The sequence below is a fragment of the Bactrocera tryoni genome, chromosome 2 (genome assembly GCF_016617805.1).
Source record: "Bactrocera tryoni isolate S06 chromosome 2, CSIRO_BtryS06_freeze2, whole genome shotgun sequence".
In the NCBI taxonomy this organism is placed as follows: Eukaryota; Metazoa; Arthropoda; class Insecta; order Diptera; family Tephritidae; genus Bactrocera; species Bactrocera tryoni.
In genome coordinates, this window is record NC_052500.1 from 79673889 (window position 1) to 79698526 (window position 24638).

Sequence of the window (24638 nt, forward strand, 5' to 3'; positions counted from 1 at the left end):
GGTGCTCAAAAGCACAACGGATCAACACAATGCGTCGATCAGCGCCCTGAAAATTGGGTAACGATTTTCAGTACCAATCGGCAGTGTGGCATGGACACACTAACCACCTTGGTAGGGCTCGAGGCCCATCTAAAACCTCTGCCGTACTTTGGGTCCGGCACCTGGTTGCAATGCAACTCCACATTTCGATCTGACAAAGTCAGTTCTTCCCGCGATTTGGGTTTAAACCACAGCCACCACGAATCTCCACAAAGGGCCAAGCGCAATGAGCAGACTGGAGCGAACTCCAGGGGCTACTGCTCCCCGTGGTACCAGGTTAAAGCCTTTGGTATTGACCTTGTAGCCGAAGCTACGACCAGTTGAACTTCCATACAGCCCTGGACTGGTGGCCAGGATCTTAGTCGCCTCTTATGACAGGCATGCCTTACCGCGGGTATATTCGGTTTCCCCTCGAACCCGGAGGGGTCCCCCCGTACCCGCAGGGGGAACGTCACTATTGACAGTCATAACTTTGAAGTTGGAGATAGTTTCGTATATTTGGGAACCAGTGTAAGCACCACCAGCAATGTCAGCCTGGAAATCCAACGCAGGATAACACTTGCCAACAGGTGCTACTTTGGACTGAATAGGCAATTGAGAAGTAAAGTCCTCTTTCGACGAACAAAAACCAAAATCTATATGTCACTCATAATTCCCGCCCTGTTATGTGGTGCAGAGGCTTGGACGATGACAACAACTAATGAGTTGACGTTGCGAGTTTTCGAGAGAAAGGTTTTGCGGATGATTTATGGTGGTTTGCGCATTGACAACGGCGAATATCGCATTCAATGGAACGATGAGCTGTACGAGTTATACAACGACATTGACATAGTTCAGCGAATCAAAAGACAGCGGCTGTGCTGGCTAGGTCATGTTGTCCGAATGGACGAAAACACTCCAGCTCTGAAAGTATTCGACGCTGTACTCGCCGGGGGAAGCAGAGGAAGAGGAAGACCTCCATTCCGTTGGAAGGACCAAGTGGAGAAGCACCTGGCTACGCTTGGAATATCCAATTGGCGCCACTTAGCGAAAAGGAGAAACGACTGGCGCGCTCTTGTTAACTCGGCTATAATCGCGTAAGCGGTGTCTACGCCGATTAAGAAGAAGAAGAATGTTAAAACATCTCCGTGAATTTACTTTCGACGAATCTGGCGAAGTGACTAGGACTGAAATCAGCCACTTTAACAAATGTTTGGTAGGTTCAAGGTGTCAGTATACAAATAAGGGTCTGGTGATCCATATCTAGAAGTTCTGAGAATCAGAATGGACTAACGTTTATAGTCCAAGTGGTAAACTGTATTACCTTTGATATCAGAGAGAGTCCTACAACCCCTCCTAACCAAACTTAACGCTGCATGCCCATATATAATTTTTGATATTATGTTAGAAATTAACATTTCCACAAGTTTAAAGAAGTTTATAAAAGTTATAAATTTTAGGCATTAAGTAGGTTTGAAATGACGTCACAAGGGTCGAGCGCTGATAGAAAAACATTACATTCGGTTAATGTCTTGATCGATATTTCCAACGGATCCGGTATAGTATTAGTACTATACTCAACCCGATTATGAAGTGTGTCCGTATTCATTATTTATAAAAGAAATCCTACCGTTGGAAAACATTTAGTATGGATTTCATTTATTTTTAATTATCTAAAGAGATAGATATCAGTCCTTTTGGTTTTGAAGTGTCTAAAAAAACCCCAAAAGTGATTGAATTCTATTAAAAAATATACCAAAAATATGAAAGAGAATATTAAAATAATGCAGTATTAGAATGTATTGTTTCAGTAATCCTGATACAGAAAACAAATGTAGTCTCTAGGTTTGAGTTTTGACACTATTGATATGAAATTTGTTTAAGCAGAGGGCACAGTAAAGATGATGGAGGGTAAAAAATGACCAGAACCTTTTAGAAACAGGAAAAAATATCACAAGAGGGACCTGTTGGTTAAATAGTATTTTTTTAAGTTGAGTGCATAACATATGGAAAAACAGGTTGGAAATTATCACATGATATGAGTATAGTTATATAGTTGCTTTAAGCATATATAGTACCTATATCGTCACCTAAAATGCAAAATAACGTAGCATTACTTTTCATAAGTTTTAGTTATTATTTTTTTTTTTTTTGTTTTTTAAATTTTACCATATTGCATACACAAGTATTATATGATGTAGGGAATCGTAAGCAATAAAAAACTCAATTTCGAATTTTTTGATGATGCGTTGTTTTTCTTTTTACGTGACTTTATATACTATTTTATATGTGAGCTCCTCTAATTTATCAAAAGTTGTGGATGTTTGAGGGTATAAGAGTGATGTCATTTCAGTTTTTCTTGCTCAATAAATACATCATTATAAATTTTCATGCATGAAAAGGTATTATATTTTCACAGACTAACATATGTAAGCTCGAAAACACAAAAATCTTCGAATGTTTGAAGACTGCGGTCACAACTTGACTGAAATAAATTAACCAAAACAAATTGGATGAATGAATCCAACGCACCACTTTTCATTTTATGAATGCATTTTTCGATAAAAAAAGAACAACAATAACAGCAACAAAAGTATTTACTACTGCTGCATATAAACAAGCTCGTTCGACTGCCGCGGCTAACCGATTTATCTCGGGTATTTATGTTAATTTCGTAAGTGGGCGTGCGTAGCGCCGTCGTTGACGCATTTTTACGGTGTTACAAATTTTAATTGCGCCCACGAAAACGAAGATGTGAGTGCGTGTAACGGTTTGATTATCGGTTGCTGCGGCGCGTTTTCACTTTTGTCGTTCTTTCAACGATGAATTGCCTTGCACCGATTAGCTTGTAAAGATACGATTGTATTGTATTGTTTGGACAAACAATGGCGCGCTAATGATTTCAAATTGTCGGATAGCAAGTGAAAACAGTTGTTGAAAGATGTTTTTAAGATTGTTTACTTAATTATGATAATTAAATAATTTATGGGTCGGTTAAAATAAAATGAGATACGCTTGATGGAAGTGGAAGAGTTGAAGGAATTTTGTTTCAAATAAAAGTAATAAAATTCTGTGATGAAATTTTTTGTGACGCTGACAAAAATGCAGGTTTAGAGAAAATCTAGTAAGGTCGTTACAAATGTCTTGGGAATTTTTTGCAATCTGTTAAGCAACTTTCTTTCTCACAACATCAGAAAAATTCCAGAAAAATACCCAAAACACCAACAGCAATTATTTGCGACACACTAAATTTCACAGCTGCACACTTAAATAACATTTTAATGCAAGCAAAGAAGAGCTATGAACAACAAAAACAACTTACAATGTAATGTAGCAAAGCGGCGGCTTACAGCGCCTTGCACTCAGTTGCAGAACATTTTGTTGCAATTAATACGAAAGCGAGGCGTCTATAAGCACTTGACACGCACACTTACACACAAACAACAGGAGAAGATTTTCCGAGAACGCGCGCGTTAAATGACAAGCCAAAACTCCACGTACTTGAGATATGCTTTGCTTTGCGGCTGCTGTATAAGCCATAAATTACGCTTGAGTCGTCCATAGGAGAACGCGCCGCGCCACGCCGCGCAGGCTATGCGAAGCAAAGGAAAATGCAAATCAAGCAAAAACTCAAGCGCACGCATACATGGAAAATCGAGTGCAAAAGCGCGCCGATAATTACTTGATTTCTAATCGAAAGTGTCATTGCTACAAGATGTTGCATACGCCCCAACGCTCGCTGCAACGAAGCAGTGCGTCCGCGCGTTAAATTGAAAGTTTTGAAAGTCACTGATAGGCGCGCTCGCTTGCAACAAATTTATTGCAAGCCGATAAATTATGGGCATAAAATTAGATTTTATTGATGGAAATAGCACTGCGCCGCCGCATCGATAGCGCACAAGCAAATGCGCGGGGTTAAGGTGCCGCGCACATGGCGCGCACTACGTTTGACTGCACTGGCGCGCGCGCTGTCCGTGCAGCAACGTCAACAACGCGTGGCAACTAACATTTTAGTGTCATAAATAGCGCGCACGCGAAAGAGGATAAATGCAGCAACAGCAGCAGTGGCGCCAGCTGGCGGTGACACCATATGTGCAATTCGTTGTCAAACGCTGTCATAAGTGTCAGCGTATCGCTCAGGTCGCAACCACATGACAAAGCGCTGAGTGGCAGAGCGACAAAAATATTTGATATAAAAAATACATATTTATAAAAAACCATATTTAAAAGAAATAATTTTTTGTTGCTGGCAGTGCGCGCGCTCACAAGTTAAATTATGTCAACTGCATTGCCGTCAGCGCTGCTGCTGTTGTTGTTGTGGCGCACAGCTGCGCTAGACAAGCGGACGCGTGACGCATGCGCCGTGCAGAAAAAAAACGCAGCGCGCAACACAGTGTGCCATGTAAAAATTTGTCACCTTAAGCGTAAAAGGAAGTGGCTGCCAACAAGTTGTGCTCACAGCGGCAGATAAACAGACAGACAGCGTGACAGCGAAAAAATGTGTAATATTGCGCGCAAAAACAAAACACACAAAAACATTTGAAAAGTCAGCGGGAAAAGTTTTATTTGGAAAAGCAACAACAAATGCCAAGCAACAAATAAGCAAGCAAGCGACAACAGCGCGAATTTATTGCGTCTGCGTGATGCCGCAAAATGTCATCGTAGATCACGCAGCTGTACGCTAACAACAACAACAAGTACATTTATGTTGTTGTAGCAATGATTTCCACGCTACAAATGTGTGCCTGTGTGCATGTGTTTGTGCAGTGGCTGTAATGAGTAGCGTTAGCGCTGGCAACACAAAGCAACAAAACACGAAACCGGCAACATGTTGACATGCTTGGCGAGATGCTGCGGGCACATTTGCTGGTGTTTACAACCGCCACTGCATGTGAGTTCATAAGCGCATGTGTCTCTATACATAATATACATAAATAAATAGTCGTGTGTGTTGCTCGCCAAGCGCTGAGTGTTGCCGCCTCTTGACACGCATGCGCGCAGCTCTTGCGCTTGCCTATTTGACATTCAAATTGTTGATGCTTGCATGCGGCGCGCATTTTCCACAACTTCTTCTGTGTGTTTTTCTCTATTTTGTGCGCTGCCGCTACACAAATGCAACTTTGCGTAAAATTTATTAGTAATGCGATACTATTCGGCGATTCTTCGCACTGTTTCTATGTAAGTGGCATGTTGAAATCTAGCACCAGTGCGGCCGTTGCAGCTTCTTCATGCTTTTCAAGTGGGCTGACATGGGTTTGTTTTACTGTTTTTGCGCCTTTTCTAGCTATTTCGGTTACTGAAGGTATGTATGAAGTCGAAGATATTACTGTTTCTACATAAAGACATCTGCATATATACCATATACATACCATATGATAATATATATACGTACATGTAGCTACATATATAACTGCAAAACATATATTTCCAACCGCGCACCTATTTATAAAACTTTATATTTGCTGTCAACACGCTCGGTTATTGCTTGTCATGAAGATTTTGTAACAATGTTGCACTAGTTGTTTGCTGGCGCGTTTTAATTGGGCCAGCTGTCAGCTTTGACTGAAAATATTTATGATTTACAACACACTCGCGACTAAGATATGAAAAGTTAGAGTTATTTTAACCACACGTAATAAAGTCACTTAATGCTATAAAATTTTTTCGAAAGCTCAGACTTTTTGGAGAAAAATTAAAGTGTCAAATGAGTTTTAGGTTATTGCAGAAACCAAATCTATTCAGGTCCAAAAAACACTTAAAAGGTCCTGATAAAGTTATACGGCCTTTAGGGTTCTTCATCATTTAGTTCATCCTCCATTGACATATGCAATGTGATCCTGAAAATCCTGCCAATAAGACAAGTGACCTTTTCGCACTCCGCCTAAGATTCTTATTTCATTCCATTTGAATTGTAAACGTCGTCATCTGCGGCCCACATACCATTCATGTCACATTTTTCTGCTTGTTGAGCAAGTTAGAGATTGACTCCAACGAGCTATTTTTATAATATATTTATCCTTTAAATATCTATAAGTAGCCAAAAGCATATACATAAGTTCTCTCTTCTCCGTAGTCTAATTGAATTAAGTATCTGTTCTGGCTAGTTCATCTACTTTTCAGTTACCAGGAATATCACTAAGATCGCGAACCCTCAGCAGATTTAACGTGAAATAGGATATTAGATGCACTAAAAGATCAACGCATTATTTCACGAAATTCTAAGAGATAGCAGTTCTTTGTCAGAAATCTTTCTTTAATTGCTGTGATCTCCGCTTTGTCTGGTAGTCGGTAGCCGACTGTGTCATCAAATTTTGCTGAAAATACACCACCTACCACTCTATTATCTAGTTTGAAGCCATCCCTAAAGATGCTTATTCTTCTATACCTGTTTTCTTCACTACTTTCCCGCTCTTCTCTGGACGTGAAGGCATTATTCGGTACAGAATTTAAGTTCAACTCTTTAGGATTTGGAAAATCCGTGGAGTTTGCTAGAAACGGGAACTTACTTAGTATCTTAAAATCACCTTATTACAGTCCACTAGTAAGAAAGATGCTCTCCGTCTGAGAGCTGACTTCGTTGCCAGTTGTTTACAGAACAAGTCTGTTGGCAGTAAATATAAAATGATGTTTAGTGCCAAGCTTGGTGAAAAGTGAAAGGAACTGAAACTTATATTCATCATAACTTTTCAGAAGTCAATTCATGTGTATTTCCTCCGTGAAATAGACTGGAACAGGTTTAATTTTGTTGCATGAATCTTCGTAGAGATATCCAAAGCACTGAGAAAACTTTTCTTTGCGAATGGTTAACAACCAAGTCGAGATAATACTAGACATTGAGTTGTCCTTAAACTCTCCTTAGAAAACGACTGAGAATGGCGTAAGACTCTTAAAAATTTCAAGCAGAAAATAATCAAAATTAACATTAAAATCAATAATCGCTAGAGCTATAAAGATTGGAAAGTGTTTTGTTAAGTCGGCGGTTGAATAAATTATTATAAAAACTTTGCTAACAGCCAACGATCCCCGGCATAGTAGGTCTAGTACAATCGAAGTTTAGGAAAATTGTGTGAACGATTTCATACATAAAAGCGTGAGGCTCTCAGAAGTCCAAAACTTTTGTTAATTAAAGAGGGTAACCATACGGATGGCTATTGAGTTGACCAGTTCTTATATGAATATATACCGGCCGAAGCCAACATTTGTATGGATTTATTGACACTATAAAATTTATTCAAATCATTAGTAATAGAAGAAGTATTATGTAATAGATCTGCTTACCCCCTCCTCTTACACCATATACATACATAAATACATAAGCAAACGGCAAACTAAAATGTATGGCTTTGAACCAAAATTTTCCCTGACATTTTTTATCCCATCACCACCAAATTCCTGTGTCGAAGTAATATTGAAAAAAAAAAATAGCAATATAATTTCTTGCAACCACACGAGCTGCTGCAGCCACCACAGCAGATATCTTATCTGTTAAGAAAGCAATGCAACCGTGACAATGAGAATGACAACCCTAGTAGCTACTGTATTGCGGCGCCGATTGTTGTAGGTTGGTCATTCGGTTGAACCACGGTGGCAGCGAGCTGCTGGTTGCTGCAACAAACGGAAGCCACTAGGCCATGGCAACAACAATAATAATCAACACCCACACAATGCATGCCGCAGCAAAAAAGAGGAATAAAAAAGCAAAAAAAAATATACCAAAAAATAAAAAGGAAGGAAATAAGTAACAAAAAATAAATAATAAAAGTAGAAAATGTAAAATGTAAAAAGGAAAAATGAGAGAGAGAGATAAAGATGGTAGGATAGCAGTAATAAAACTCGATGAAAAATTTGTGTTTGAATTGAGAACTTTTTTTTAAACAAAAATTACCTTTTTTTTAAATGTATTTAATTTTTATTTACAAAAAAATTTATGTAAAAAAATTAAATTTATTTCTAAAAATTAAAATTTTTATATATATATTTATATATGTTTTATATAAAAAATTTTAATTTGTTTATATAAAATTTTAAATTTTTAAACCAACTGGGATTAGTTTTTAAAATTTTTTAAATACAAATTTTAAATATTTAAGTAATATATTTATTTTTAAGAGCAATAAAATTATAATCTATTTTCTTTCACCAAACACTGCTCTCATTTGGAATTAAAAACAATAAATTTCTTCTTTTTGTTCTGAGAAAAAACTTGAATTTTATTTTTTTTTTTTAAATTTCTAAAATATTGAAAGGTTCACACATTTTTTTTTAAATATTTTTTTTCTTAAACATTTTTTAGTATGTGGAATATTAGTTTTTTTTAATTTTAAACTTTTATTTAAATTTAAATTTTGTTTCCAATAATTTTTTAGTATGTAAAATGATAGTTTTTACTCAAATCTTTTTTGAAAATATAACTAAAATTTTTTTATATCAATTTACAAAATTACTTTTTTTAATTTTTAAACTTTTTATATAAATCTATGTATTATTCTTTTAACTTTTTTTTTTAAGTTTTTAGTACGTGGAATATACATTTTTACTCAAACATTTTTTTGGAAATAAAACAAAAAAAATTATTTTTATATATATAATTAATAAAATAATTTTTTCAAAATTTTAAAATTTTTGTATAAATTTATTATTTTATTAACTTTTTCTTAAACGTTTTTTGGTATGTAGAATATTCGTTTTTACTCAAATTTTTTTTTGTGAAAAGAAAATTTATAAAGGTTGTTTTCAAAATCTTAAACATATATGCATATATAAATCTTTTTAAATATATTTTCCCTTATCTATTTATCCCATATTAAACATATTTTATATGTTTTTTGTTATAAATATTTTCTATTAAATTTTCTTTTAATAGTTTATAGGCGATTTAAGTTATTCATCTAATTTTCATATAATTTTCTTAAATTTTTTTTTCAATATTATTCACGTCTTTTATAAATGTTATAAAAATATTTACAATTTCCTCCACACCCTTTTTATTTTCCAACCCACCCTACCACAACTCGTTAAGTGTTGATAGTAGATCTTTTCATTTGATAGACAATAGAATAGAAAGTCACTTTGGTTCTTTGGTTGCACACAGAGGACATTGTCGCTGTGACAAAACGGCAAAAAAATGCAGGCAATGCCATTATGGACAAAGCAATGTAGAGAATGTGTAGCAACAAGTCACTCTATATGCTTACATAAATCTTCCTACCCCAGTGTGTCTGCCTGTCTGTCTGTATGTGTATGTTGTTGCCTATCTGTCTGTACATTGTGTGTATTTGAAGCCAGAATTCATTGTTGCCTCTGTTGAGTAATTCGAGGCGAGTGACCAAGTTGCTGGTACTTTGAGCCGAAGACTGCATGGTCGAAAGATGCCACTTTGTTTTGTGTATGTTGCGCAACAATGTTGCGGTCGTTAAGTGTTGCTTAGATGTATTTGCTGTTGTAATGGATGTTGAATTACTGAGCAAACTTATAAAGATGTTGTTGCTTGTTGTTCGACGATTTTTTAATATATGCATATGTTGCGCAACAATGCTGCTAAGCTATGTTGATGAATAAAACCATTTGAAAGGAGCTTCATAGCTTCATAATCACAACAAAATATAAAATAAAAATTTCAAACCTTCCAGAAATATATAGTAAATCTGGAGATGATTTATAGAACTTGTAACTTTTTTACGTTTCCTTTCAAAAAAATTGTTAGCGTAACTCGATTTTACAATTAAATAGTTCGGAAAATTATCAAAGCAATCGTGTATCTTGAATCGTATATTTTTTATATCAAGAATAAAGTTTGTAACACCCAGAAAAAAACGTCGAAACCCTATAAACTACATACATTTATAGATAAGCATAGCTAGCCGGGCCGATTTAGCCATGCCCTTTCGTCTGCCTGTATATAGGCAAACTCGTCCCTCAGTTTTTGAGATATTAATCTGAAATTTTGCACACACTCTTTTCTTCCCAAGAAGCTGTTCATTTGTCTGAACCGGCGATATCGGACTACTATAGGGTACAGCTGCCATACAAACTAAACGATCGGAATCAGGTGCTTGTATGGAAAACTCTTTATTTGAGGAGATATCTTCACGAAATTTGGCATGGGTTATTGTCTAAGACAACGATATAATATCCCAACATATTATTCAGATTAGCCGATTATGTCATTTAGCTGTCATACAAACTGATCGAATATTAGTTTGTCAAAAAAGTCTTGCGGTATTTTCGCTAGTTGGCGCTGAAAGCGCGTAGTTCTAGTTTTATTCGTCGCATCGGGTCATGCTATACCTTTTTGGAAAGCTCATTTCACGCGCTAACATGAGTTTGATTGATTGTCGTTTCTTTTAAGTCGTTCGTGAGTTATAGCGTCGCAAACATGGAGCAAAATAAAGAGAAAATACGGCATATTTTACGGTACTACTACGATAAAGGCAAAAATGCATCTCAAGCCGCCAATAAAATTTGTGCAGTTTATGGACCCGATACAGTTTCCATTTCCACCGCACAACGATGGTTTCAACGTTTTCGTTCTGGTGTAGAAGTGGTCGAAGATGCGCCACGCTCCGGAAGGCCTGTCGTCAAAAATTGCGATAAAATCGCTGAATTGGTCGAAAGAGACCGGCATAGTAGCAGCCGTAGCATCGGTCAAGAGCTGGGCATGAGTCGTCAAAAAATACCGCAAGACTTTTATGACAACCCATTACAATCAAGATAAAGCCCTGTTTGTAACCTTAAATGCCATAAGAAATACACCTGTGAAGGGTACTGTGATTTCAGGTTGTAGAATATATCAACTTAAACCTCAAGTTCCCAAAGAGAACCCTAAAACTTAAACTTGAGTTTATCGCGCAATATTAAAGTACGTTAAACTGCAAAGCATATGTCTCAAAGTAATTTGTTCGACACCTTAATTTACTGCTGCTTAATGCAGATCAATTTGTAACGACTTCCGTCATTAACTTTCTAAAATAGGTTCTGAGAAATATGCACTCCTAGCCAGTCAATTACATGCTCAAAAGCTCAAACCATTTCCGAAAATTCACCAGAAAGGCATTTACGACTCCCCTACAAATACCAAGCGTTTTTAAGTGACATTCAACGGTTTTAACCGACCATAACCTCAATAAAAAGCCTTTACAAATCCACAAAAGCCTAAGCTACCACATAGCAATTTGACAGCCTTTGCTTAGCCCATTAATGCTGCTCAATCAGGGAGCCAAGTTGCAAAAGTGCTACTGACCAAACCGTTTTACATGGAAATATTGCAAGCAAAATGGCAGTGAGCGGGCGCCTGCGGCAATAAAATTAGTTGCTTGTGGGTCTGTGTGCTGGTCAAATCGTCGAGTAACAATGTCACCGGTGCACATATATAATCAGAGTGTGTGTTTAAGGTGGCATTATGCTTTAGTGCATAATAACAATAGTAATAATAAAATAACAATGGCGTGTAGCCAAGGTGCCACAAGCGGCAACACAACGGTGGCTGTGGCAGCAACAGCAAGTTGGTTGATAACTCGGCATGGCTGGGCTTTGTTGGCGCACAGTTGTTCATATTCGCAGAAAATTTGCTTATGCCGATGTCAAGTGAGTTTATGCGCTTTTATGCTCGTCTGTATAGAATATGGTGGGGTGTGCTTTTAAGTGACTCGAAAGCAAATAGTTTTTGTGTTAAGTTTTTGTAGCAAATTAGTTTGAAATATTCAAATTTTCCATTCCTCAAATATTTGTTATCAACGTTATGAGTTTGTTGCAGACAACACACCAAAGGTTTTAATAAATTAGAGTAATTCTTGGTAACAGTTAAGTACACCAGCGGGATTAATTAAAAATATGTTTTTTTATATGAAAAGTTCGAATATGATGGCAAATAATAACAATACTTAAACTGAAATCTTGGTCAAAAAATCTTAATTTTTTAAAATAAATTTTAACAATATCAGCTGTTTAATGACGTCAAAATAGTGGACGAGAATTTAGACTCGAAGTTCTGCTTATTTTAATTGAATATACTATCTGATCAAATTTGACCCGGACTGATCCATTCCAACTACGCGCGCAAACGTAATCGATACAATTTTTTTCCTAGTTTATCAAAATCTTCTAAAGTCTTCTTGAAATAAAGTCCACTCTGGACGAACAAAGAAAAAATTCTACAAAACATTTATCATCCCCATCCTGCTTTATTGCGGATGAGAGGAAGAAGAAGACCTCCACTTCGTTAGACCAGGTGGAGAAGGACTTGGAATCTCCAATTGACGTCAAACAGTGAAAAGGAAGAACGACTGGCCGTTGTAAACTCGGCTATAACCGTGTAAGCGATGTCTACGCCAATAAAGAAGAAGACTCAAATCACAGTACAAAACCGTTAGAAATATTTTAGAGGTACTTTATCAGGAACACAAGTATTTGAGCGCCAAAAAGTAATCAGTGAAGGTACTGAGGTCATCGAAAACTTGCCTCATGGTAGTCCAACATTCTCTGTTAATGACGATAATATCGAAAAAGTTAGTGAAACAGGGTTTTGATATCAACGTGTTAGGATCAGAGAGATTGCAGAGGATCTCAATTCCCTTTATGAATTGACTCAACAGATTTTGGTTAAAGTTTTGGGTTGAATCATGTCAATCCTTGACTCGGACTAAAAGACATGAAATTTAAACCAAAAGCAACGTCGAGTAGAGATCGAAAAATAGATTGTTGCGACGTTGCTCAGGACCTTACTTTGTTCAAATCAATCATATCTGGTGGCGAGACGTGTGTTTATGAATACGATGTCGAAACCGTTTAACAATCTAGCTAGTCCAAAAATAATCGTAGCCGTGGGTTATAACAAGATTATGAAAAATTGGATTAAACGTTTGGAATGCTTTCTATTTTGAAGACGACAATAAAGATTTGTATTAAAATAGAGGTACGTGAAAATGTTGTCTGTTGTTAGGACAGAATCAATTCAAAGACTAATATTCTTGTGATACCCAATGCATGAAGCATAATACGTGATCTCGTCACCAATACTGAGCTATTGGAAGGATCTGATCATCCATGACTACTCCTTATGGACTTAGTAACTGAACTCTATCTGACATCGCAAAGGACCAAAACTGGTCAATGCGTGACTCATTGGCCTACCAGATTAACCTAAAGTAACCTAATTGTCAATATCATCTGAATATTAAATAACGTTTTTTAATTCGTCCACGAAATTGGGTGTTTGTCAGTCACTTACAACTTCATGAATACATTAATTTGCTGACTGAACTTGTAAAAAATATATTTTGTGATAAGTGTTGATTAAAAAGCCATTACCGCTTTTTGTTGCAAGGAAATATTACCCACTCTCTCTCTCTCTCTCTCTCTCGAAAACAGAGGTTGACAATCTTAACGCGATCAGTAGTAAAATCTTTTGAATACTCCCATATTTTTATTTTACTTCTTTGTACTGATCATTTTATGTTTTAGAATAGCCATTTAAGGAATTCCATTGCCATTAAAAGCAAAACTAAGAAGATCAAGCAAAAACACTGAAACTACCCGATGAAATATTTTAAGTAGACCTAATAACCAACCAGATTGTAGTTTTTTTAAGAAGCAAGCAAATATATGGAAACTATTTATCCTACTTTTTTAAACTTTTTCCTTTTTCTTTGAATATTTGGCAAAAGAATATGCACTTATGGCCTGGAGTGCTTTGTTTTAACCATTTAAGTGTTTGAGCAAATAAAATAAGTTGAAATTGTTTCCCATTTAAATTGCTCTGGCTCTAATAAACCTGATTAATTTCATAATAATGCCATTGAAGACACTTCAAAAGCTTTCAAATTCAAGTGAAAGAATACGAAATGAGAAAAGTAAATAAACGAAAAAAGAAAATTAAATTACAATCATGAAATTAAGAATTCAAGAGTAGCGCTACTCGCCTCGACAGTGAGTTGATCAAAAAGAAAGAGGAAAATACTTAAAGCAACAGTGAAAGTTGCAACAGAGGGCTAAGAAGGCAAGTTGCCGCATTCTGACGGTACTTATAGGAACAAAAGTGCATATCAGACAGGTGGAAGTGTGAAGAGAAGAGGTAAACATCTTACTACACCATATATGAGATTTTAAAGCAGTATCATAGTCAGTCAGTATCATATAATGGAATCATATTTAAAAGCCTCTATAGCTAAATTTAGTGAAGTATTATCGAATACCAAGTGCAGAGAGTAAGCTTTTAAGATTATAAGTGATCTTAGCCGCAAAGATCCCGCGGTAGAACTATAGGATCAGTCCAAAGTGCGCTCCCTTTATGCTCTTGTATCTATTTTATTGAACAAATAGGAGTGTTTGTTAACTCTTTGTGAAATACAGAACCTTTCATATTGAGAATAAACTGAACTTATGAAACAAAGCAAATTGGAATATGAATACTAAAGTGAAATTAAGTTCAGCACTTCATAATGTTTAGACCAAACTAACACCCTTTATTTTGAGATATACTCAGTGATATCAGCTATTAAACTCCAGGTATCTGGTGTTAATAGATAATATGAAATTATCCCACAATTTCCTCGGTACATGTCAACTTAAAAGTTGTCTGATAAGTCAAAGTCTTACTAAAGCATGATGTCTGATCAATAAATGCTGCTGAAATCAGTGCAAGGTTAATTATCCTTATTCATGTTCTTAAAAGCGGGGAGGCAATATATATGTATATTGGGTTCCTGGCCATAACGGCTTTCTGGGAAACGAAATAGCTGATGAGATTCTCAAAAGTTCCATCATTTGGTAACCAGACCAGACAGGAAATTGGTAAAAAACGATATATTTACAATAAAATTTTCGAAAAGACAGACGGATCAAGCTGAGATGGAATGCCTTAAGGACAAGCAGAATCGCCAACACCATATCTGTAAGGGAACGGAAGGAAAACTCGTAGGATTTTTGCTCACACTGTCTCGAAAAGGCTGCAGGAACGTTGTTGGATTAGTGACGGGTTACTGGCATCACATGCGAATGAAGGCTTAATCGAAATTCCAGAACACTATCTCTGCTTCTGTGATATCTAGGAGCTTCGCAGTATCAAGATTAACCTAACATTAACCTAATCTAGATGATCAATTCAAAAATTGATAGAGGGTCCTCATTCGGACAAAGAGTGCAAAAAATGACTTCTTGTAGCGATAAATTGGCAAACATTTTCAATAAAAAGAGTATCCCAGAAGGAGTAGAAAGTTTCTGGGTTACTTAAGCTTACTTCTTCCGAGCTTTGCAAATTTCCATTACCGTTGCTCTGATATACATAGATCCACCACGGAAACCACGGATTAGCAAAAGTAACCACATAACTCCTAAAAATTATATGAAAAACTTAACGGCAAGTAGTTTTACAGTTACTAACTAATGGTTATAGCCGCGTAAGCGGTGTCTACTCTAGTAAAAAAGATGAAGAACTCATGTGCATATGTGTAGTATATTCTCGAGCGCACTTATCGAACTACTCTCGTACTTCTGCCTGCACATTCGCTAGAACTTTTTCTTTTGTTTCGACGAAAAAGAAGAAGCTTAGAAAATTGTAAAAAAAGCAAAACAAAAATGTTTATAGCCACTTGCTCCACCAAATATGAATATGCGTCTGGTGCAACAGGTCAATTGGAACACGTAGCAGCATTTGACTATAATTACAACAAAAACAAAATATTAAGTGTGTTTATGGTTGTTGGAAAGGAGGTAAGAATTTTTATGAATATTTGAAGGTACCTACTGCAACTTATATAGAAAGGTGTTGGTGCTTTCAGGGGCACATGCATATACATATATGTATGTATCTATATATGGTTTGGCTTGCATTTGTTTTTGTACCGCACGCCTGCTTTATCGCTCGCTTTATTTCCTAAGGTCGACAGTGATGCTTTCAATGCTGCTGCCGATGGAAGGATCATCTGCTTTTCATCTCACCGTTCAACATGCATACATACAAGCATATTTTCCGAAAATGAAATACGCAGTGGGTGAAAAAATCAACTATACCAAGTGAGTGTGTGTATGAAACAGTTAAATAAGAAGTTGAATTGAAGAAGGGCAAGAAAAAACGTTACACCAGAGCTTTAATACTCTTTACAGCTGCACTTTTTATAGCATAAAAGAATATAAAAACATATTTAACTTGATTTTGACCGATCAACTATATGCTGCACAATTTGTGATCAAGTGGTCCGATCGGAACAATTTCTAAAGAGAATATACTGTTGCATTGAAAAATAATATGTACCAAATTTCGTGAGAATATCTTGTCCAATAAAAATGTTTTCCATACAAAGACTTTATTTTGATTAATCAGTTTGTATGGCAGCTATATGCTATAGTGGCCCGATATAAACAATATATTCAGAGATTGTAGCGTTGCTTTATACAATAGTCTGCTCCAAATTTTGTGAGGATATCTTGACTAATAAAAAAGTTTGTTTCACAAAAACTGCAGTTTGAACGGTCAATTTGTATGGCAACTATATGCTATAGTGATCCGATCCAAAAAAAAATTTCAGAGATTTTAGTATTGTTTCAGATGATATTCTGTGCTCAATTCCGTGAGTATATTTTGTCAAGTCAAAAAATTTTTCATGCAAAGACTTGATTTCGATTAATCAGTTTGTATGGCAGCCATATGCTATAGTGATCCGATCTAAACAATTTATTCGGAGATGATACCGTTGCCTTGAATAACACTCTGTGCCAAATTTCGTGTAGATATCTCGTCAAATAAAAATGTTTTCCTTACAGGAACTCGATTTTGATTGATCAGTTTGTATGGCAGCTATATGCTATGCTAGTCCGATATTGGCGATTCCAACAAATGAGTGGCATCTTGGAGAGAAAAGCACGTGTGCAAAATTTCAGATCGATATCTCAACATGATACACTCTGTCCAGGGTATAAATATTATATAGGAGCAGTTAGTGGCTTTACAGCTCTTCATCCATATATACTAGATACATATGTATGTGTGTATATGTATGTAAATATATTTGGTACGCAAGTACTCATGCATTATTGCATTTTCGAAAAACACTTAAGCTTAATTGCATGCATTGAATGCAAGCAATCACGCGTTCGCTCACGCATCCAGCGGTGAGAGTTCTGCTTATTGCTTTTGTTATTGTTGTTATAGTGCGCGCGGCACGAGTGCAGCAGCAGACGTGCCACAAAATGTTCCATCAAGCAATTCATGTTATATTTCACTCGTGCAACGCAATTGCATACATGTGTGTATGCCACTTGTTGTTGTTGCAAGTACTTTAAAATGTGGCATGTGCAATACTCATGAAGTTGCGTTTGGAAGAGGTGAGTAGGTTGATACTTTAAAGTATATGATTTTAACTATAATATGTTTGCATGTATGTGTGTGTGTGTGTGCGTGTCATAAATGTTTTATTAAAGAGCTTTTAATAAAGATATGAGATTTTTAAGTGATCACTGTGTCGTATACGAAATGAAAAGTTGATGGATATACTTTGATGCAACGGATAGAATCACAAGTGTTTTTAGTTTGTGTTGGAGCGAAAAATATGCATTGCAGTTAATGGTTTAAGAGAGAATACCGAGGGATCTGGAGTTCTGAGCTTTGATGTCAGGTTTCCAAACTATTAACGCCCAGTATCAAGCTTTAAGTTCCAAAACTTTTGATGCAGAGCTGAACTTTTAAGGAAAATCTGTCCAGTTTTTGTTACTGAATCCTAAAGAATACTGGTAATCTCTTGGTTATTTGATTACAAATCCAGAAAGACAGCATATAATGCCGAGCATTTTTGGAACAGCTTCTTACTCTCTGAAGTCCTTGTCATAGTTCTCGGTAATATGTGGAGAAAGCCGTTTGACCTCAGACCAACGAATTCTAGTTACATTAGAAAATCCAGGAAATGTGGCAAAAATTCAAACATAAGAGCCAAAGCCTAAATTCATAAAATATATTTGATATTCACAGGAAAATTTCTTCTGAAAGGAACTACTCATTAGAAATACTTGTACTTCGTAAAGAAAATGAGGCCAAGGGATCAAGTTAGGTAAGGTTAGATAGTTGATCCGTCAGCATGTTAGCGGATCACACCTGGAATGTTATGTGTAGTCCTTCGAGAAAGCATATGAAAAACTTCAGTAATTGGATATTAGCTTTCGATAATGCGCCTTGGACCTATAACAAATCTGCTTACTTATGTGCTTTATTGTTACTTCCGCTACTTCACCTTGGAAGTCTATAAGTATGAAATTCGATATGATTGGCAAAGGTGGAATATTTGTGGAGGAATATTAAGATTATTCTATCTCAACTTCTTCCAGGTTTCAGATGCAACTGCCATCTCACTAGACCTTTTACTATTTACCGTGGGCTAGAAGAACCTAACAACTGCACAGTTCTAGTAATATACCAATGCTTGCTGGTTTGGTTTGAGGTTCAACCATCCAGTATTGAACTAGACGAAGTTAACGCAGCTCCTATCTGACCAAGGAGAAGACTCTCTCCTTCTAAGGACCTTGCGTCTGCTCAGCTGCTAGTAGCTGAACAATGCTTGCGGGGCTAGTTTGAGGTCCAACACTGTACTGGAAAAAGCCACCGCAGCTCCTACTGGATCAAGGGGAAGACCGAATTCATGTTTATATAATAGTCGGCTTTACGTATTTTTATCCAGCCACCGTCGGTTTTTACTATAATCAGAAAAGAATATCTAATCTGGCAAGACTTAGAGTGGATGCGCCTTTGTTATCATAAACATTTCACATCTCGGGTAAATTAATTTGAGAAACTGGATAAGCTGATTGAGATCGGAAGATATGTTGTTTCGAGAATGCCTTCCAGTAACCGGTGAAAAGATGTGGTGAGGTATATTACCACCCGAGATTTCTACGTTGCCAAAGTTAAAAATTAACTACTTCCTTAACTAATATATGTTCCTACAGTCCTAGTCTAGCCCTCCACACTAATTGTGGAGTACTGTGGAAAAAGCATTTATTACTTTCCTCTAGTTAGATAAGAATGGTTTTATACTCAAATCTCTCTAAACAAAATCATGGAACAAAATAGATCCTAGGTATAACTAAGAGTCTGCTTATGTATAGGTATATATATTCATATCTAGCACTGAGTTGATCCAAAACTTGTAGAGAATATAATTATAAACAAGAAGTCAAAATCAAACCCACCACAATACACTCGAGTATAAAACAAATACAATATTTTAGACCGAACTTGAATTAAGATCAATATTAAATATTTTATGGATTATCAAACTATTCACCTGTATTAATCTCGTTTATCTAAAATTAATTTTAAGTTAAGTATTAAACCGATCACTCACCCTCACAACCATCGGATTCCTCCTTGAGTCCAAAATGTCCCTCGGCACATTCATCACATTTCAGACCTGTCACACCAGGTTTACACTGACACTGACCACTATCGGGATCACAAAAGTCTATATCCTCCGCGCCGAATGGATTACAATTACACGGTAAACACTTCAAATCGACATTCGCGAAACCCGCGTCACACTCGTCACACTTTTGACCGGCGAAACGCGGTTTACATAAACACTGACCATTCGTGCTGTCACAATAATCACTATCCGAACCGTCTATATAGCAATCACATGGCTCGCAGCCCGCCGAGGGATCGCCCCAGTAGCCGAGCTTGCAGCGTTCACAACGCCAGCCCTCCGTGTTGCCGCTAAGGGTTGGGTAAGAAACAAAAATTTATATTTTAATGATTTTTACATTTTGTCACTTGCTACTCACTCGCATATGATGCATTGCCCCGTGAAGACATCACACGGTCCACCATTGCAATCGCATGGCCGGCACTGTGAGCCCAACTCCGTTGGATTGCCATAGTAGCCGTCGTCGCACATCTCGCAGTGGTCACCAGTGTAGCCGGGCGGACACTGTGTGCAAATGTATTCGGAATTCTCCACCACGCCGTATATGGGGTTCAGATCCATGATGCTGTATGTTTTCAACTGACAACTGGGCGAAAAGTTGTTGCTATCCACCAGCAGAGGGCAAGCACAGCGTTTGCAGTCGTATTCGGTGCCTTGCAGCGGATTGCCGTAGTAGCCCACTTTACAACGCTCACAACTAGTCGAATGAGAGAAAAGAGTGAGTGTTAGTGCAGTTGTGGTGAGTGTGGTGAAATATGAGTGTTCTAGTAGAGACAAACACCCAGAGGTGGGGAGGATGGTTTAAGGTGACCAGGTATTAAGGTCTGAATAATAATAATTTGCTACCTAACTTTAGGAATATTTAAATATTGTCAGGGGTAAAAAAAATTCTCTTTATCTATCCAAAATAAATAAATTTATACAAACTTCCAACAATTTACTCACCGCTCGCCATAGGTGTTGTGCATGCAGTTGCCACAGCCGCCACTCTGCAAGTCGCATGAGTTCGAGTGACCATTGCACGGGCAAGGTATACACTTAGCTACCAGCTGATGATCAGTCGCGTTCTCCCAGATGCGTATGAAGCCGAAATCGCAACTCTCACAAGAGAGACCTGAATAGCCGATGGGACAAACGCATTGTTCAACGCGCGTGCTTGCCTTCGCGGCGCCTAACTCTGTGCCGCCCGAGTATATAATTACGCGCTCCAATGAGGTTTCCACTTGATCCGTGTGAAAAGTGCCGCGTACAAGTAAAGCATCAAGAGCAGATAGAACTGAAAGCATTTGAGCGTGAGTCACCGCTGATCCGTGATATTCAGTGCGTCTCAGGCGCGTCTTAATATCGCGCACAGCTGGCGGCACATGATACCAACCCGACTCTTCGAGCGTAATGTTAATGGTAGCCGCTGAACCATGTGTATATGTAGTGTCACCATAAGCAATTTTGAGACCGTTGCGTCCGAATAGTATGATGTCAGGTCCAGCGGTAGGTTTGCCAGATGTATCGCCACGTATGGTGACCCAGTTAATTTGTATGGTGAGACGCGAGCCATAGCTAGTGAGTCGATTACCGAGATAACCTTGTGGCGCTTGCCAGTAAATAGCTTCCACATCATTCAGATCGTCCATGCCATAAACTAGATAATTTGTATCGGGATCCACAGTCGCAGCGACTACTTGGGAGCGCGTCATGTCCGTTACCTTCCAATCGTTCAGCGTCTCGAAGGCGAGCGTTTGCAACACAGCGCTACTGCACGACAAGCCCACACCCGAACACCAGCAGGGCGCACAGCCATCTGGATGCGCGGCGCTTAGATCATAATAGCCTGGTAAGCAATCACCACAGCTATCGCCGGTCACATGCGCTTTACATTTACACACACCCGCGCATTCCGTGTCTGGTATAGTACCGCGCACATCACACTCACAGCGACGACACTCGTCCCCATAGTAACCACTAGCGCATTCGTCGCAACGCGCACCCTGAAAGCCCTCCCGGCAGTGGCACTGACCACTTACGGGATCACAGGTGCCTGCAGCGCCGCGTCCATCACATTCACAGCGCTGGCAGGGCGTCGCGAGCGTTTCATTTATGGCGCGATAGTAGCCGCTCACACAAAACTCACACTCATTGCCGGCGGTGTTGTTTTGACACTGCTGACAGATGCCGCGGTCCAGAAATGCATCATAAAAGCAAGACTCCGCATGTCCGTTACACTGACACAGCGCGCATTCGTTTGGCTCACGCGCAGTGCCGTTGCGAAATGGTTTGTCTTGATAGAGCGCACAGCATTCGCCGCAATCGGCGCCGCAGGTATTATGCTGACAGACACATTGCAGCGTGGATGCGAGTTGCGCGTACTCCAACTCGTCGGCGCGCTTCTCCGCCAACTCAACAGTCTTATCAGCATGACCGTGGCAATCGAGGCGCGCACTTACGCGTATCTGTTTGAGTGAGTAGAAAGAGCGCTTCTCCAGCGATTGCGCATCCAGCAGCCAATCGACGCTGTTATCCAAGTTCGCGGTTGTGTGCATGCCCTGCAAGCGTATGCGTATATAACGCGCTGTTATGAAGTTCATTAGTTCATCGCTTTGATCCATAGCACCGGGGCGGTTTTTCAACAGCGAAACATGTAATTCGCCGTTCTCGAGTGGTAGCGCTTTTGAGAATTGTGTCGTGCATATGACTTCGGTATCATTTTCGAAAACGTATTTGCCATTCTGGCCGGTCAAACCGTAACGCCGCTGACAATCCGCGTCGCTGAGTCCAAAATATTGCCAGGGATTGTAAGTGAAACCGTCCAGCGATTTCTCCAATACCCAAGAGGCGGGTCTGGGTGAGTTTGCCGACTTAAGCATGACAAAGAAGACTTGATATATCTGGAAGTAAGATATTGAAAAGTAATTGCTAAAAAGTCATGCAGAATAATGTAAATTCATCATTATAAAAAAGTGTTGGTTCAAAAGTTGCTTCAGAGCTATTGTAAGCGAGACTATGTAATCATGGCATAATAGTTCAGGGACATGATTCTTAGAAAACGAGGAAATTTACAGGTAGTAAGAACCGATGATCCCACCACTCTGCCGGTATTAAGAACACGTCACGAAGTCGGGCTTCTTATTTGCCGCAGTATTACTCTCGGGCACCGTAATTATACTCAAAAAATCCTACCTCACTAGAAACTAGTGTTAGGGAGCTGACTTGTTATGGATATCCAAACAGCTTGCTTAACGTATGTCTTTAAGCAGCCTCGTAGTTGTCGACTAAGCAGAATTATATTGTATATTTTTTTGGGTTAGTGGAAAATCAGATATTGATGAGGTTATATTATGAGTTTTTGTAGGGTAAGCTTATGTTCAGTTTTATAAGGTAAAGTTAGGACAAACTTGACTAGATTGTAGTCTAAGAAGAGATTACACTTACGATCTGAGCTAATTAACCCCAGAAGTAAGCTCAATTTTTATCACAACGAAATTTATTTCAATTAGGTTTTTAACCACTTTTTTATGAAATGTTTAGAATTAATCTTTAAACCAATATCAACCGGATATTTGAACATTTTGTCCGCAAGATCGAAAGAAAAACGTGAAAAGGGTATCAAAAACACAGCGTCCTCAATCTCGCAAAATTTTATAGAAAAAGTAAGGTAAAAAATGAGGACTTCAATCGAGCGTAAATATATGTAAAAGCAAAGGCAGACGATAATAGGAACATCTGATAAAACACCTGAGCTCACAACAAACGCAAGCATCCTCTTCATTGAAATCATCTGACAATATTAAGCTGATACATTGAATCACTGCCAGAAGATTGGAATACAGCACCAATTATCGCCATTCTAAAAAATGCGATAAAAATTACCGCTGGATTTGTCTTCTCAGCGCGATATACAGCATATTTGCGAGGCTTGTAAACAGAAAACTCATACATCAAGCAGAAAACGTCCTTCCTGAATATCAATGCGATTGTGGACCCATAAGGTCAACAGTAGACCACATTGTTTCGCTCAAACAGTCCATAGGGATACTTTACGAGCACAAATATGATTGACACATATTAAATAGAACTTCAAAGCATCCCTGACCTATCCAAAACTTTCGCTAATATTGAGGTGGCAGCTAACCAAATTGGTTTCAAAATTAACGAAGATAAAACGAAATTTACATATGATGATTTCCAGAAAAAACAAACCAGCACAATGAAAATAGATCAACACGAACTTGAAATTGTAAAAGTCTATACTTACTTAAACATCGAACTCAGTAGCGATAACAATAGGCGTCTCTGTGGAATGGACTGTTTAAAGCAAAGCTACTCAATAGTCAATGTAAACTGGCCGTATGCAATACCATCATTCGACCAGTATTGAGCTAAGAGCAGAATCATGGACGGTACACGAAAAAGAAAAAATAAACTGCTAATTTTCGAAAGAAAAACCATAATCAAGACAGATTAAAGAAATCGAGGAAGACATGAGAAGTTTGCCATACAAAATTATAAACAGATCGCAAATGACCGGGATATCTGGAGGCCAAAATATCATGATATAAAACGAATACAAGACTTCTTAAATGAAACATTGAGATTTCTTTTAGTTTGAATTTTTTAAGTGGGGTTACTATAACCTTACTATTTGCATAGACAAAGTTTCTTGAAGTCTATACCATCCGCTAAGAGTCGATTGGTCGCCTTTCGCATTTTACGTCTAAATACTGTTTGCGCAGAACTGAAGCCAATCGACCTTACCAAGCGCAATCGATTCGCTCTTAGGGCTCTTGAAAAGTTCCAAGAAGATCCGACGTTTTCGAGCCAATTTTTGTTCAAAGATGAGCCCCATTTCTGGCTCAATGGGTATGCCAACCAGCAAAATTGCGAGGTTTGGGACGAAGAGCAACCTGAAGAGTTTTAACTGCTGCCTTTTTATCCTGAAAAAATAAAACTTGGGCTGTTTGTGGGTCGGTGGAATCATCGGTCCATATTTCTTCAAAAATGATGCCGATGAGAACGTAACTGTCAATGGCTTCACGTTTTGGGCCGGTCGATTGGCCACCAAGATCATGTGATATCAAGATATTCGATTTTTCCCTGTGGGGATATGTAAAGTCTAAAGTCTATATAGGCCAGTTATCAGCCAAAATGCTCGAACGAGTCGTCGAAAATTGGACTTAACGGATGGACCATCTGAGACGTAGCCGCGCCCAACATTTGAAAGAG

General features: G+C 38.0%; 1 protein-coding gene across 1 annotated transcript in view; it reads right to left on the bottom strand.

The window, feature by feature from the left end:
* Positions 1-24638, bottom strand: part of LOC120769351 (laminin subunit alpha-1) — a 153985-nt gene that overhangs the window by 54934 nt on the left and 74413 nt on the right. The window contains exons 3-5 of the mRNA XM_040096314.1: positions 20367-22303; positions 19780-20118; positions 19344-19711 (exon numbers count right to left, since the gene is read on the bottom strand). Of these exons, the coding sequence (XP_039952248.1) occupies positions 19344-19711; positions 19780-20118; positions 20367-22303 (2644 nt within the window). The remainder of the gene's footprint in view (positions 1-19343; positions 19712-19779; positions 20119-20366; positions 22304-24638) is intronic.